Source organism: Maylandia zebra, linkage group LG14 (assembly GCF_041146795.1).
Source record: "Maylandia zebra isolate NMK-2024a linkage group LG14, Mzebra_GT3a, whole genome shotgun sequence".
In the NCBI taxonomy this organism is placed as follows: domain Eukaryota; kingdom Metazoa; phylum Chordata; class Actinopteri; order Cichliformes; family Cichlidae; genus Maylandia; species Maylandia zebra.
The window spans coordinates 16,113,256-16,126,140 of record NC_135180.1 but is presented as its reverse complement, the minus strand read 5'-3'; the positions used below and the strand labels follow the sequence as shown (position 1 = coordinate 16,126,140).

Sequence of the window (12,885 nt, the reverse complement as noted above, 5' to 3'; positions counted from 1 at the left end):
TCAGAGGCCTAGTAATGAACTAATCATTTGATTCAGGTGTGTAGACCCAGGGTGTTGTCTAAAAACTGCAGGACACCGAACCTCGAGGCCTGGAGTTTGACACCCCTGCTGTAAAACGACAAAAGAAAACCTAAACTGTGACACCTAAATTGTCAAGACCCTGTGGATGTACTTGAGTGAATTACATTTGTGGCTTTACTTGTAAAAGTCAAAGTAGGTGGTTCCACAAAGTAAATTTAACCTGGAAGTGTATTACGTTATACCAGGAAGAAAAAAAAACTGTGTATATATTAACTTCACATATTGCTAAATGCCTGACAGGTCCCCAGAAGAGTCTTTCTAGCACAGTCTGCGAACTCTTTGTCTGATCATTTGACAACACTGCTTAGGTCTTTTACACAACTTCTTTCAGCTGCTTGCTTTAGAGGTCACCGGAGCAGAGGTCTACCACCATCTCACCATATTCCAAGCATCCGCTTCTGTCACACAAGCCCTCTTGTCCTCCTTTATCCATGAATTTGCTAGGCCTTCCTCTTCTCTTCCTGCTAGGCACTCCATATTCCACATCCTTTGTCCAGTGTATCCACTGTCCCTCCTCTGCACATGTCCAGACCATTTCAGTCTTGCCTCTCCTCCAGTCTCATTGTCACAACACACCACCATCAGAATATCTTCCCAAGGGTAACAGGCCTGAAATATAAAAGATCCTCAAGAGGGAACCAAGTAGGCTTTGAAAGGGGAAAGAGTTAAGCAACTGAGCATCAGAAGAGTGTTTCGCCCTCTTGTGATTAATGAAAAGAACACTTGCACAACTGGACGTTACTGCATTGTTTTGTAATTATTTGAAATAAGTTTAAACCTTAAAACATTCTTGAAAACATATTTACTTACCACCCAACTTAACCAGAAAAAAAATCTTATTGACTCAAAAAGTAAAGGCAGAGTATTTGCATCCACAGACCTTTTTTACTTATACACAAGCGATTTATTTTACTGTCAAATATAAGGGCTCATATCCAAGCCAAGGTCAGCAGAAATTACTTATTCTTTTGCGAAACGATTATTCTATTGCAAAAGTATTACAGTCAGTGCACAGTCATATTGTTGTCATCTCCTTGCCATTACTGGTGCTCTTGGTGTCCACATTAGTGATACTCTTCTTGGTAGTCGGATCCTCGCTGATAAAGTGGAGGATGTTACGCAGGGAGCGGTTCATGCTGTCTTTGAAGCTTTGACCCAGACACACATAGAGCAGAGGGTTGAGGCAGCTGTTGAAGTAAGCCAGGAAGAGCGCTACAACATGTGCCAGGTGAAGTTTGGGGCTCGCAGAGGAAACCCGAGAGGTGGTCAGCATGAGGAAAACCACAATGTGCAAAGGTATCCAGCACAAGAAGAAGCTCAGCACCACAGCGATGATGACCCTCAGGGTTTTCTTGGATCCAGTCCGACCTCGTGTCATTCTCCTCTGTGTCTTGCTGAAAACCACCAAGTGACAAACTAGAATAACCAGGAAAGGAATAATGAATCCAATCAGGAAGCGAAAAGCAGAGATAGGCCAGGCACTGTCTACAGTGTACTCCATCCTACACTCTCTCTTCTCGTCACCTGCCACAATCTGCTTGGCGTACACAAACTGTGGGATACTGCCTATCAGGGCCAGGATCCACACAACAACACATCCATAAGCACCCTGTTTGGGGCGCCTGTGGTTCTGACACCAGATGGGTCTAATGACCAGCAACAAACGATCCACGCTGATCACAACCAGCTGCAGGATGCTGCAGTACATCACCAGGTAAAACAGGCCTCTGATGAGCATGCAGGCCAGCGGACCGAAGTGCCAGTGATCGTCATGGACCAAAGGGACCATAAGCAAGGGGATGGAGAGGCAGCACAGAAGATCAGCCAGAGCGAGGTTGAGGAACCAGAGGGAGGTGACAGAGCGGGACATGCAGAACCCCGTCACCCACACCACCACAGCATTTCCAGGCACACCCAGCAGGACCACAAGGCTGTACATGACCAGAGCCACTATCTGGATCGGCTGAATCTCAGGAGTCACAGACTCAATAATCTCAGGAAATGTGTTATTATCATCAGGAAATGTGTAATTATAGTCACCGTAATCCATGATTCCTTACAACTGTGAAGTATAGGGTATAGATTAGTGTCGTGCATAAAATTAACATTAGAATGAGAGAATGATTCATTCAACAATATCTGAACGTGAAAGTTCTAACCTACCGCCTACTGTGACGTCACAGCACGTTTTCCTTTGAAGTGTAAGATTAAAGGCATGTGAGGGCTTAAATACTCCTCAGGTAACAACCACTGCACCAACTGCACCTTCTAAAAGTCGCCTAAAGGTTTCACTATAGGTTCTTTATCATTAGGCAAGGCAACAACTGCACCTAGCGTTGAAAACAAATTTTAACAAAATTTATTGATTCAATAGGCTTCTATGAATCTCCAACCCAAACTCTCTGTAGAAATGCGGCGCTCAGTATTCAGCCGCACAACTTCTTCAGACACTGATGGCTTTGAGGAGCTTGACAGCTGTTATGTTGAGCCTGATGGGTTCCTTTTACCGATTTTCGATTCCAGAGATGAACAGTTACCCACCTCTGAAACACCTAAGGTTCCCGAAAATCCCCAACAAAATGACCAGTACAGTCATACAATTCCTTCAGATACTGATGTCTTTGATTGTACAGAATATTATTTTGAAGATGATGGGCCCGTTTTCCCGATTATTGATTCCAGAGATGAACAGTTACCCACCTCTGAAACAACTGAGGTTCCTACAAGTAGTGATGTCTGTGATAATCCCGACCCAGGAGACCAGTACAGTCATACAATTCCTTCAGATACTGATGTCTTTGATTGTACAGAATATTATTTTGAAGATGATGGGCCCGTTTTCCCAATTATTGATGGCGGTGATGAACAGCTAGACACCTCTGAAACAACAGAGGTTCCCACAAGCAGTGAATTTGATGGATCTGAGGACAATGATAATGTTGTTAGAGGAAGTCTTCAAAAAGAGGAAGGAGAAACAATTTTTTCCCGAGCTCAAACAAGCCTTTCAGCTCTTTCTTCCTTTATTATGGTTCCAGTTGAGTCTGTGAGCTGAGGAGTAACTTATGTCACCGGCCAAATCCTTAATATTGGTCGAGCACCATTTACCTCCCCCACTAGTGAAACTGAACTGCCACCCACTTCTGAAACAGCTGAGGTTCCCACACCCAGTGTTTCTCTAAACACAGATGAAAAAGAACAATCACCCACATCAAAACAATTTGTAGATTCGAGGGACCGGTATGATACACCCGACTGGGCATTCTTGTTTGAACCTGAAAACACAACAAGGGAACAAAGATTAAATTTGATACCTGAAAGTGAGGAAAGAAACGAACAGTCCCCTCTCTGAAACAGCTGAGGTTCCCATAACCAGTGTTCATATGAACAACTCTGAAGATGAACAGTCTCCCACCAGTGAAACACAGGTTCCTACAGACAGTGTTTCTGTAGATATAACTGAAAATGAACAGTCACCTTCTGAAACAGCTGAGGTTCCTACAACCACTGTTTAAATGAACAACTCTGATGAAGACACGTCAACTAGTGACAGTTACAGCACTGATTTATTCAATGTTTACCCTCCAGAACCTTCAGCTATTAACAGATCTGAGGAGAATGAACAAACGAGCAATGCAAGTATTTTTTCCAGAGTTTACAGAAACCTTTCAGCTTTGTATTCATTTATTAGAGCTCCAGTTGAGTCTCTGGGACAAGGAGTACTTTTCGTCATCAGGTTCATCCTTACTATTTGTGGAGTACCGTTTACCTTATTGTTCAATATGTGTTCGGCAATTACTCGGCGTATGTTTCCCCAGACCCACAGACGAATTTCATCCCTAATTCCTACACTGAGAAGATTCTTACGTGCACATTGTTGTGCAATTGTTATAATTTTTTTCTTCCATGTATTGACAACTGCACTTATAATATTCTTCGGCATGAAAAGATCTAATTAGTTCAATCACTGATTTTAGCAAACAAACACCAATTGCTATAGCAACATTTTCACATGAAATTCAATATCCTTAACATATAATGACATCACAACTATCCCCCAGCCAGTCGCAGCAGATGGCTGCTCCTATGAGTCTGGTTCTGCTGGAGGTTTCTCTCTGTTAAAAGTGAGTTTATCCTCCCCACTGTCGCCTTAGTGCTTACTCATAGGAGATCATTTGATTGCTGGGGGTTTCTCTTTAATACTGTGCGGTTTTAACCTTACAGTATAAAGAGCTTTGAAGTGCCTGTTGTAACTTGGCACTATTAGATAGACTTCAATTGGCTTCAACTGACAAAACATTGAAAAAAAACAAAAAAAAAACCAATCAATAAATAAATAATGGTGTGTGTGTGTGTGTGTTTTTAATTTTTCTATACCAGGGTAAGTGCTAAAGCTTAATGGGTTACAATTATAGCCCATAATTGTAAGAATAATATGTGGCTTTTAACAGATTATTCTTGTAACAAATGTGAATGTGCTGAGTGGCTGTGGCACTGTGCACAGGATAAAACCTCTTGATTTTAGTGTCATGTAGAACTAGATTCAGGCCAAAGATTGCATTTAAGTAACATTGGTGATTAGAAGCCAGTCTTTTGATCTTTTTGTTTTTGTTTTTTTTAAAGTCTTTCTGATAAGGTTATTTTAAAGTTTGTTTTTTTAAGTCATAGACCTATTTATATTGGTTTCCCTGGTTTTAAACAGAAAATTTAAGCTCTTCATTAAAACAAATGCAGTGTTTACCTGTACGGGCACTGACAGCCACTAGAGGTCCCTTTACTCAACGTTTACATTCATCAGTAACTTCCTTCTCAAATGCTAATGCTTGCCAGATTAAATAGGCTTGTTAAGGGACAATATGTTTTGTTCTTAATATCAGATAATGTTATCTGTCTTTTTCATCATTCATATTTTATTGATGAGACTTTCGATGGAGGAGTAGCAAATACGCAAAGATTAACTGGTGATTTCTACAGGGTTTTTGCTGGCTGCATGTACAAAAACTCAGAAAGCCTTTCAAGAAGACAGAGTAAAGATGAATTTATAATACCTTCATTTAGACTGCGTATTTATCAGATTTTTGCTGACATTGACTCTACTTCAGAATATTTATATATTTTTGCGTTCAACATTTGATAATGTGTCACGCGCAAAAGCATCAGCTCTAAGAGCCGTGCTTAGAGAATGCTTTGTAGTAAATCAGAAGAGTCGACTCCCATTGAGCGAGAGCCGGCTCCTCACTTTATTTCCTTTCGCTGCTCAGCTCCCACACAGTGGCTCAGCTATGCTCCAATCCCTCCATTTTGTGGCCAATCACATGCGAGGATATAGTACAAGTCGTTCAGTTATTAGTGTTAAGAAATACTCCAGTAAAAGTTGAAGTATTAAACAGATTAAACTTCTTTACTCTTTGAGTACATTTCAGAGCCTCTTAAAAAGTACAGCATCTGAAATGCACTTAAAGAAAGTAAATGGGTCTAGTTTATGTTGCCTACATTGTTGAGGATGACTTTGCATCTAAACAGGAAAATGAGCACAGTCAGGGGTTAAAGTTGCATTCAGCAGGTGGGGGAACCCTAAATTTGGTTGTAATGGCTCAGTGTGGGGAAACACGACTGAAAATAAATTCTACTGAGAGCTCCTGCAGATTTTCTTAGTGTAGAGGCTGTGATCAGCTGATCTGCTGCTCTTTGTGGATGGACACAACTGAACTCAGCATGATGTCAGCAGATGTTTCATGAGTTGTCCTGGCTGATTTCCATCCTCTGCTCTAACAATGCACTGTTCATACTGTCTTTTTTTCTAGATGGTATAAAGTTTGTATGTTGGTGGAATTCAGTCAATGAATCTCAGTATTATCAGCTAAAAGTCATCTTTAGTCTGACCATGAGCACCACAGCCACCGTGTAGCAGCCACAAACTGTTCTTTTCTCTGCACTAACCTGCAAAGTTTTTCAAGCAACCTTTAAATAGCAGTTAGTCTGCCTCAGTTTGATTTCAGAATCAGAATCAGAATCAGAATACTTTATTGATCCCTGGGGGAAATTTTTTTTTTTTTTGCAGCATGTTTCGTGATACGAAAAACATAATGCCACATCCAGTATCTGATTTAAAAACATAAGGACTTACATGCAAGCTTTAAATTTCCAGTTTATCAAATACCACCGAGAAGTCATTACCTTTAAATATAACCGCTCTTCTTCCTCTCCTGACCTCTTTCTTATCTTGCTCCATCTCTGAGTGAATTTAGCTCTTTCTATTTTCTTCCTGTGAAATACAGCAGCTGGAGCTTTAGCTAGCAACACACTGTGAGACAAACAGCACGCAAACAGTTTGTGTGTTTGCTGAGCTGATAGAAATGCTATCTGTTCCGATAGTAATAACTTAAAAGTAGGGCTGTCAGCGTTAAAGCGTTAATGCCCTGTTAAAGCATTAATGCTGACAGCCCTACTTAAAAGTGGAAATAAATAAATAAATTATAAAGATCAATCAATTGGACCAGTATGGCAAAGCTGTAATGTTCCACTTGGGAAAATAAATCTGTTGCACATTTTTATTGGCCTTCAGACAGACCTTCTGATTGCTACAGTGCCGAACAACACAGGCCAAAGGAAAAAAAACTGTTGTGAGGAAGGCAAGGGAAGAGCAGGGAGGAAAGGATAACTGGAAAACCATACTATGTTGTGCCATGTTTTGATTTTCTTTAAAGGGTAGAAAACATGTTGGATCACACTACATTCAAATCTACCACAGAAATGTAAATAGCATGTTGTTCTTTACCACTGATATTAACTAAAATGACCAGTTTGCCTGCTGACCCTGTAAAGTTTACACCTGCACAGGTGCATTGTCAAGCCCTGCCTGCTGGCAGAACGCAAGTTCTGAGAAATTACCATTTCAGGTCCTCCATAAACCCATCATGGTGCCTCTTCAAAGTGATGTCTGCAGCTCTACAGAAAAATTCTGCCAGTCACCCGAACCATGACAGTACCCCCCCGTCACCATGGGCTAGTATACCGTGGTGAAAGTTTGCGTGACTCAGTCCTGAGTGGAATGTCCTTGCCCGCCAGCCATACGTTTTGTCCCCCCGTGTAAACTGGAGCAATTGAACAGCGTTGATAGGCATACTGGTGTTGGCAGTTGACTGACCTGAGTAGTGCTTGTCTAGTCTGATCCAAAGCTCGTCGACAACGCTGTAGATGGTGTTGAATGGAAAGCTACTCAAGTTGCAGAGGATGTGAGTGAATTACGAGCGTATTCTGCCCAGTGCAGACAGGTGGACCATGCAAGGTCATGCAGCGGAGTATGGTTTCTAATTCTTGATTTAACCGTTCAGTCTGACCGTTTGTTTGGGGATGATAACCAGAACTAAGACAAGGTTTGGCTCTGAGAGCGGTGCAGAAAGCCTTCCAGGCTCATGAGGTGAACTGCAGGACGCGGTCGGAGACTATTTCTACAGGTAGTCCTCTGAAAATGAAAATGTCCTCTGAAAAACCAGAATTTGAGTAGTTTCAGTGGTAGTGGGAAGCTTATCTAAGGCGCCAAAGTGGGCGGCTTTGGAGGACCTGTCAATGATGGTGAGTATGTAGTAGTTTTTGTCAGCTGACAGGTGACGAGCATGATACGTGACCATGGCACAGGGAGCAGTTGTAAAAGCCTAGCTGGGTGTTAAGTGTTAGACTTGTTGCGTGCACATACTGGACAGACAGCCACATACTCTCAGACATCCTTTTCCAGGGTGTCCCAATAGAAATGTCTTTTAATTAGGGAACTAGTCCTACCTCTTCCTGGGTGGCATGCAAACTTCGCCTTATGAATCCAGGACCTTAGAGTGAGCTGCAGCTGGAATGAATTGTCAGGTCCTGTGCCTGGGTCAGGCTCCATCTCCAAAATCCAATTGATTTCCTCCTCCACCTCCCACATGACTGCCCCCACCTTGCAGTTGGCAGGAAGGATGGAAGGAGCCTCTTCCGGTTCCGTGCTGTAGGCAAACTGCAGAGAGAGCGCATCCGGTTTGATGTTACGGGAAACTGGTCGATATGAAATGGAAACATTGAAAGAATAAAGATGTGCCTGATGAGCATTTACCCTCTTGGCTGAGTGAAGATACATGAGATTCTTATGATCTATCCAAATTACAACGGGATGCTCAGCACCCTCCAGCAAGTGCCACCACTCCTCCAATGCAAGTTTCACAGCCAGGAGCTCCAAGCAGGATTCGAACCTGGCCCTCCTGGTCTAAAGGTAGCTATTTAGCTCACTGAGCCAACCTCTTTCTCAGCCAGGAGCCAGGAGCTCCCTGTCCCCCACATCATAATTTTGTTTTTGTGGGACAAGGGCAGCAAGAGAAAAAGGCACATGGTTTGAGCTTGGAGGGTGTTTTGTAAAAGCACTACTCCAACCCCAACATCAGAAGCATCAACTTCTATGATAAATGGTTAATGGACATCTGGGTGAATCAGGACTGGAGCCTTGGAAAATAGTTTTTGAGTTATGCAAAAGCGACTCAACTACCTGGTTCCCCAGAAAACGGCTCTGGCTCAGGGGAAGCAGCGTCCCGGAAACAGGGCGTAACCGAAAACATGGCTGAGCCTTGGGGAATAGGAGTGGCTCTCTCTAGAAGAGGTGGCGGTATAGGTGCAGCTGCAGCAGCTTCCAATGTGGGAGCTCCACTGGGCTGGGATTCTTGGATGGCCGTAAGAATCTTAGCCTGGCTGTCACTGAGGGATTTTCACTGAGCTAAAAGGTACTGGATTGATTGCTTTTGGCTACCAAGTATCGCACCCTGCATCGTGACAGCCGTCCGGGTTGGATCTGCAGGGTCCATAGTCCATAGCCAGATCGTGTTGTCACAGCTATTTGCAAGCTTTGCAAGCTCCTTTGACTACGATGACCTGGATGACTGCGAACCTTCACAGTCACAGCTATTATTTCATACTATTTAATTATCAATAAATTTTTACAGAGAAATAGACAAAAGACAGTCTCCCTTCAGCGGAAGAATAAAATGATATGGTTTGAAAATGCCATAAATAAACCTAGGTGCAACTGGAGAGACTATTGTTGGCATTGCTGTGATTCTTATACCTGGTGCACTAATTTGTTGAGAAAACGTTTACTCTTATTCAAACTGTTTTTGCGCCTTCTCTCAGTTTAGCACTAGGTTTATGAACTTGCTAGCTACTAGATAAGAGCCAAGGCTAAACTTTTCCGGAAGGTTTAGCCGTTAGGGGGCGGGGCTTTTTTCAGTCCTTGTGAACTTTTGTAACATATGAACTGTATATTCTCTACCCCTGTATTTATTCTAATCGTTTGTGGCAGTTTTTGAACATCAGTGGCATCTGTTAATGCCAAATCTAGGCAAGGGGTTGGAGGTGTGGTGTGCTCAAAATATAGCTATTCCCCCCCCAAGTAATTCTAACATTTTTGGGGGTGCAGAAAAGGGAAAATAAGAATTTATCAGGGTTGGCTGAAGGAGAACCCAAATGCTGGACTTTTAGAATGGAGAAAACGAGTTTATTTACACAGAAAACAGTGCCAACAGTCCACAGTGTGTGCTTTCCCAATTCCCCGTGCCGTGATTCCTCTCCGTGATGCGTGGTTGTGCTTTGTCCTCCTCGATGCCTGTGTTCAACTGTGTACTGCTCCCTCCACACGTTTCCGTAATCACCCTGGAAACAAGAGATGCCACAATGAGTACTGCCCCATCCACTGGCCGACTAAACACGTTAACCATTCCAACAAGGAAGTATTGAAAACCCGAGCTCCGCACTAACTGTATTTCTAGTTTAATGATCCCGTGCCGACTGCTGCTCCACTGCTCTCTTAAGTAGAGCCCCTTGATTAGCAGATCAGCAACAGGTGAGTTATTATCACAGGTGTGGCTGGCTCCAAGGCAGGGACTCTCCAGACCTGGTGGGGCAGCAAAACTGACACAACAACACACAGGGAAACGAGGAACGAGGAGCAGATCACACCACAACCATAAATGATTAAGAAAGACGAATAAAACTCATAATATTCATTAAACTCAAAAAATAACACATGATCCCCAGGTCACAGACCCAGGCCCATGACAGAATTAATTGTTTTACTATGTGCACAAATTATAATCGTGCATTTTATCATTACTTCTATGAAATTATGGAAGCATTATGGAAGCTGGCAGCTTGGTGCTACTTGCTGTTAGAGAGGCTGGATGTTTGGATGGTTAGAGGTCAATCAACCCTGAATTAGACAAGTGGAAGAACATGGATGGCATCTTATTTTTATGTACTGGACATTTTAATAATAAGTTCCACTTTCTTTCCTAAGAGGGTCCTCTACACTTCTATACAAATCTAATATATTCATATGTATTATTCCTTTCAACTTAATAATTTGCATTTTGTATAAGTCTTTCCAGTTCATTAAAGACTTGCTAATGTTTGTTTTAATCAGCTAGTTGTTATTAAATAGAGACAGGCAGTTCTGCATTTTGCAGCTGTTTCCTGCTTATTACACAGAAACTACCAGAGATATTTACAGGTAATAGTCACACTTCTTAATAGGTTATTAATGTGTTATTAAATGGAAACAGGCAGTTTTACATTTTGCTGCTCGATTTTCTGCTTATTACAATTTAGCAGGACTTGAAATGTTTGTCAGTGGGTAAAAAAATAGTATTATGCACTCAGAAAACATGCTTGAAACATGTTTGAAACATGTTTGTCCTACAGCAGCCACAGTAGGCCACATGTAGTGTCCAATACACTTATATGATTCAGGTTATTAATCATAAGGTCCACCTGTTTTTTAACCCTGAGAAATGAAGCTTCAGAGATGTAAAGTGTGTCTTCCTCTTGTGGTGTATGAAAATAACACTTACTGCACCTTTCTGTAATTACAGGTGTGAAGAAATCAAACTTCTGTGTATATATTTTATTTCTGTCAAACAATTTGAACAAAAACATGACAAAAAGGCAAACGATACATGATAAAAAACAAATACCTTAATAGAATCTAAAGTATTCCTTTTGTGAGAGAAAAAACTAGAAGTGCCAAGAATTTTGTTGCATAAGACATGATGTTTCACAGAAATGTTGCAGAATGAGTAACGGTTCCACATTTGAAACCTCTAACGATTCTTTAAAACATATTTACTTACCACCGAACTTAACCAGAAAAAAATCTTAGTAGCTCATGAAAAGTGAAGGCAGGGTATTTGTATCCACAGACCTTTTTTTGCTCATATAAATCAAGTCAAATCTAATGGCTCATATCCAAGCCAAGGCCAGCAGAATTTACTTATTCTTTTGTGAAACTTCAACTGTGATGGAAATTGTTATATTACACCAGTCCTGTCTGTGTATTAGAGTCAGTACACAATCATATTGTTGTCATCTCCTTGCCATTACTGGTGCTCTTGGTGTCCATATGGGTGATGCTGATCTTGGTAGTCGGGTCCTCGCTGATGAACTGGAGGATGTTACGCAGTGAGCGGTTCATGCTGTCTTTGAAGCTTTGACCCAGACACACATAGAGCAGAGGGTTGAGGCAGCTGTTGAAGTAAGCCAGGCAGAGCACTATAACGTGTGCCAAGTGAAGTTTGGGGCTCACAGGGGAAGCCCGAGGGGTGGTCAGTATGAGGAAATCCACAATGTGCAGAGGTATCCAGCACAAGAAGAAGCTCAGCACCACAGCGATGATGACCCTCAGGGTTTTCTTGGACCGGGTCCGACCTCGTGTCATTCTCCTCTGTGTCTTGCTGAAAACCACCAAGTGACAAACTAGAATAACCAGGAAAGGAATAATGAATCCAATCAGGAAGCGAAAAGCAGAGACAGGCCAGGCACTGTCTACAGTGTACTCCATCCTACACTCTCTCTTCTCGTCACCTGCCACAATCTGCTTGGCGTACACAAACTGTGGGATACTGCCTATCAGGGCCAGGACCCACACAGCAACACATCCATAAGCACCCTGTTTGGGTCGCCTGTGGTTCTGACACCAGATGGGTCTAATGACCAGCAACAAACGATCCACGCTGATCACAACCAGCTGCAGGATGCTGCAGTACATCACCAGGTAAAACAGGCCTCTGATGAGCATACAGGCCAGCGGACCGAAGTGCCAGTGATCGTCATGGACCAGAGGGACCATAAGCAAGGGGATGGAGAGGCAGCACAGAAGATCAGCCAGAGCGAGGTTGAGGAACCAGAGGGAGGTGACAGAGCGGGACATACAGAACCCCGTCACCCACACCACCACAGCATTTCCAGGCACACCCAGCAGGACCACAAGGCTGTACATGACCAGAGCCACTATCTGGATCGGCTGAATCTCAGGAGTCACAGACTCAATAATCTCAGGAAATGTGTTATTATCATCAGGAAATGTGTAATTATAGTCACCGTAATCCATGATTCCTTACAACTGTGAAGTATAGAGTATAGATTAGTGTCGTGCATAAAATTAACATTAGAATGAGAGAATGATTCATTCAACAATATCTGTGACAAATGTTTCATCGAAAAGATTTTCATGATTCACTAAAATAATACAGTTCAATCCAGAAAAGCTAATGTTTGTTTTTTAAATTCAAACTAATACTTTAGTATTAACTCACCAACTGTTCAGCCTCTGTTTGTGTTGCTCTGTCACCACTGAGAGGAAGTTGTAGAGCTGGTCTGCTTCTGTGCTTTATACTCTCACCCCACCCCATGCAAACACAGTTGCACAAGATTCCTGCTAAAAGTACAAGTCCTCTGCATGTGAGTGTACATTTGATGACTGCAATCAAAAAAATTGGTTAATGTAAAAATGCCGTT

General features: G+C 42.3%; 2 protein-coding genes across 2 annotated transcripts; both read right to left on the bottom strand.

The window, feature by feature from the left end:
* Window positions 1-1,096: 1,096 nt before the first annotated feature.
* LOC101484375 (C5a anaphylatoxin chemotactic receptor 1-like) lies at window positions 1,097-2,145 on the bottom strand. The gene has a single exon (XM_004544086.3). It carries the CDS (start codon window positions 2,129-2,131, stop codon window positions 1,097-1,099), a length of 1,035 nt encoding a protein of 344 aa, XP_004544143.3. The 5' UTR covers window positions 2,132-2,145.
* Window positions 2,146-10,981: 8,836 nt separating this feature from the next.
* c5ar1 (complement C5a receptor 1) lies at window positions 10,982-12,781 on the bottom strand. The gene is made up of 2 exons (XM_004543971.5): window positions 12,684-12,781; window positions 10,982-12,490 (listed from the first exon to the last, which is right to left on the bottom strand). The coding sequence occupies exon 2, from the start codon at window positions 12,476-12,478 to the stop codon at window positions 11,444-11,446; it is 1,035 nt and encodes a 344-aa protein (XP_004544028.1). The 5' UTR covers window positions 12,479-12,490; window positions 12,684-12,781; the 3' UTR covers window positions 10,982-11,443.
* Window positions 12,782-12,885: the final 104 nt, after the last annotated feature.

Excerpts from the sequence above, each read along its gene's own strand:
- LOC101484375 (XM_004544086.3), bottom strand. The coding sequence starts at position 2,131 with ATGGATTACGGTGACTATAATTACACATTTCCTGATGATAATAACACA.
- c5ar1 (XM_004543971.5), bottom strand. The coding sequence starts at position 12,478 with ATGGATTACGGTGACTATAATTACACATTTCCTGATGATAATAACACA.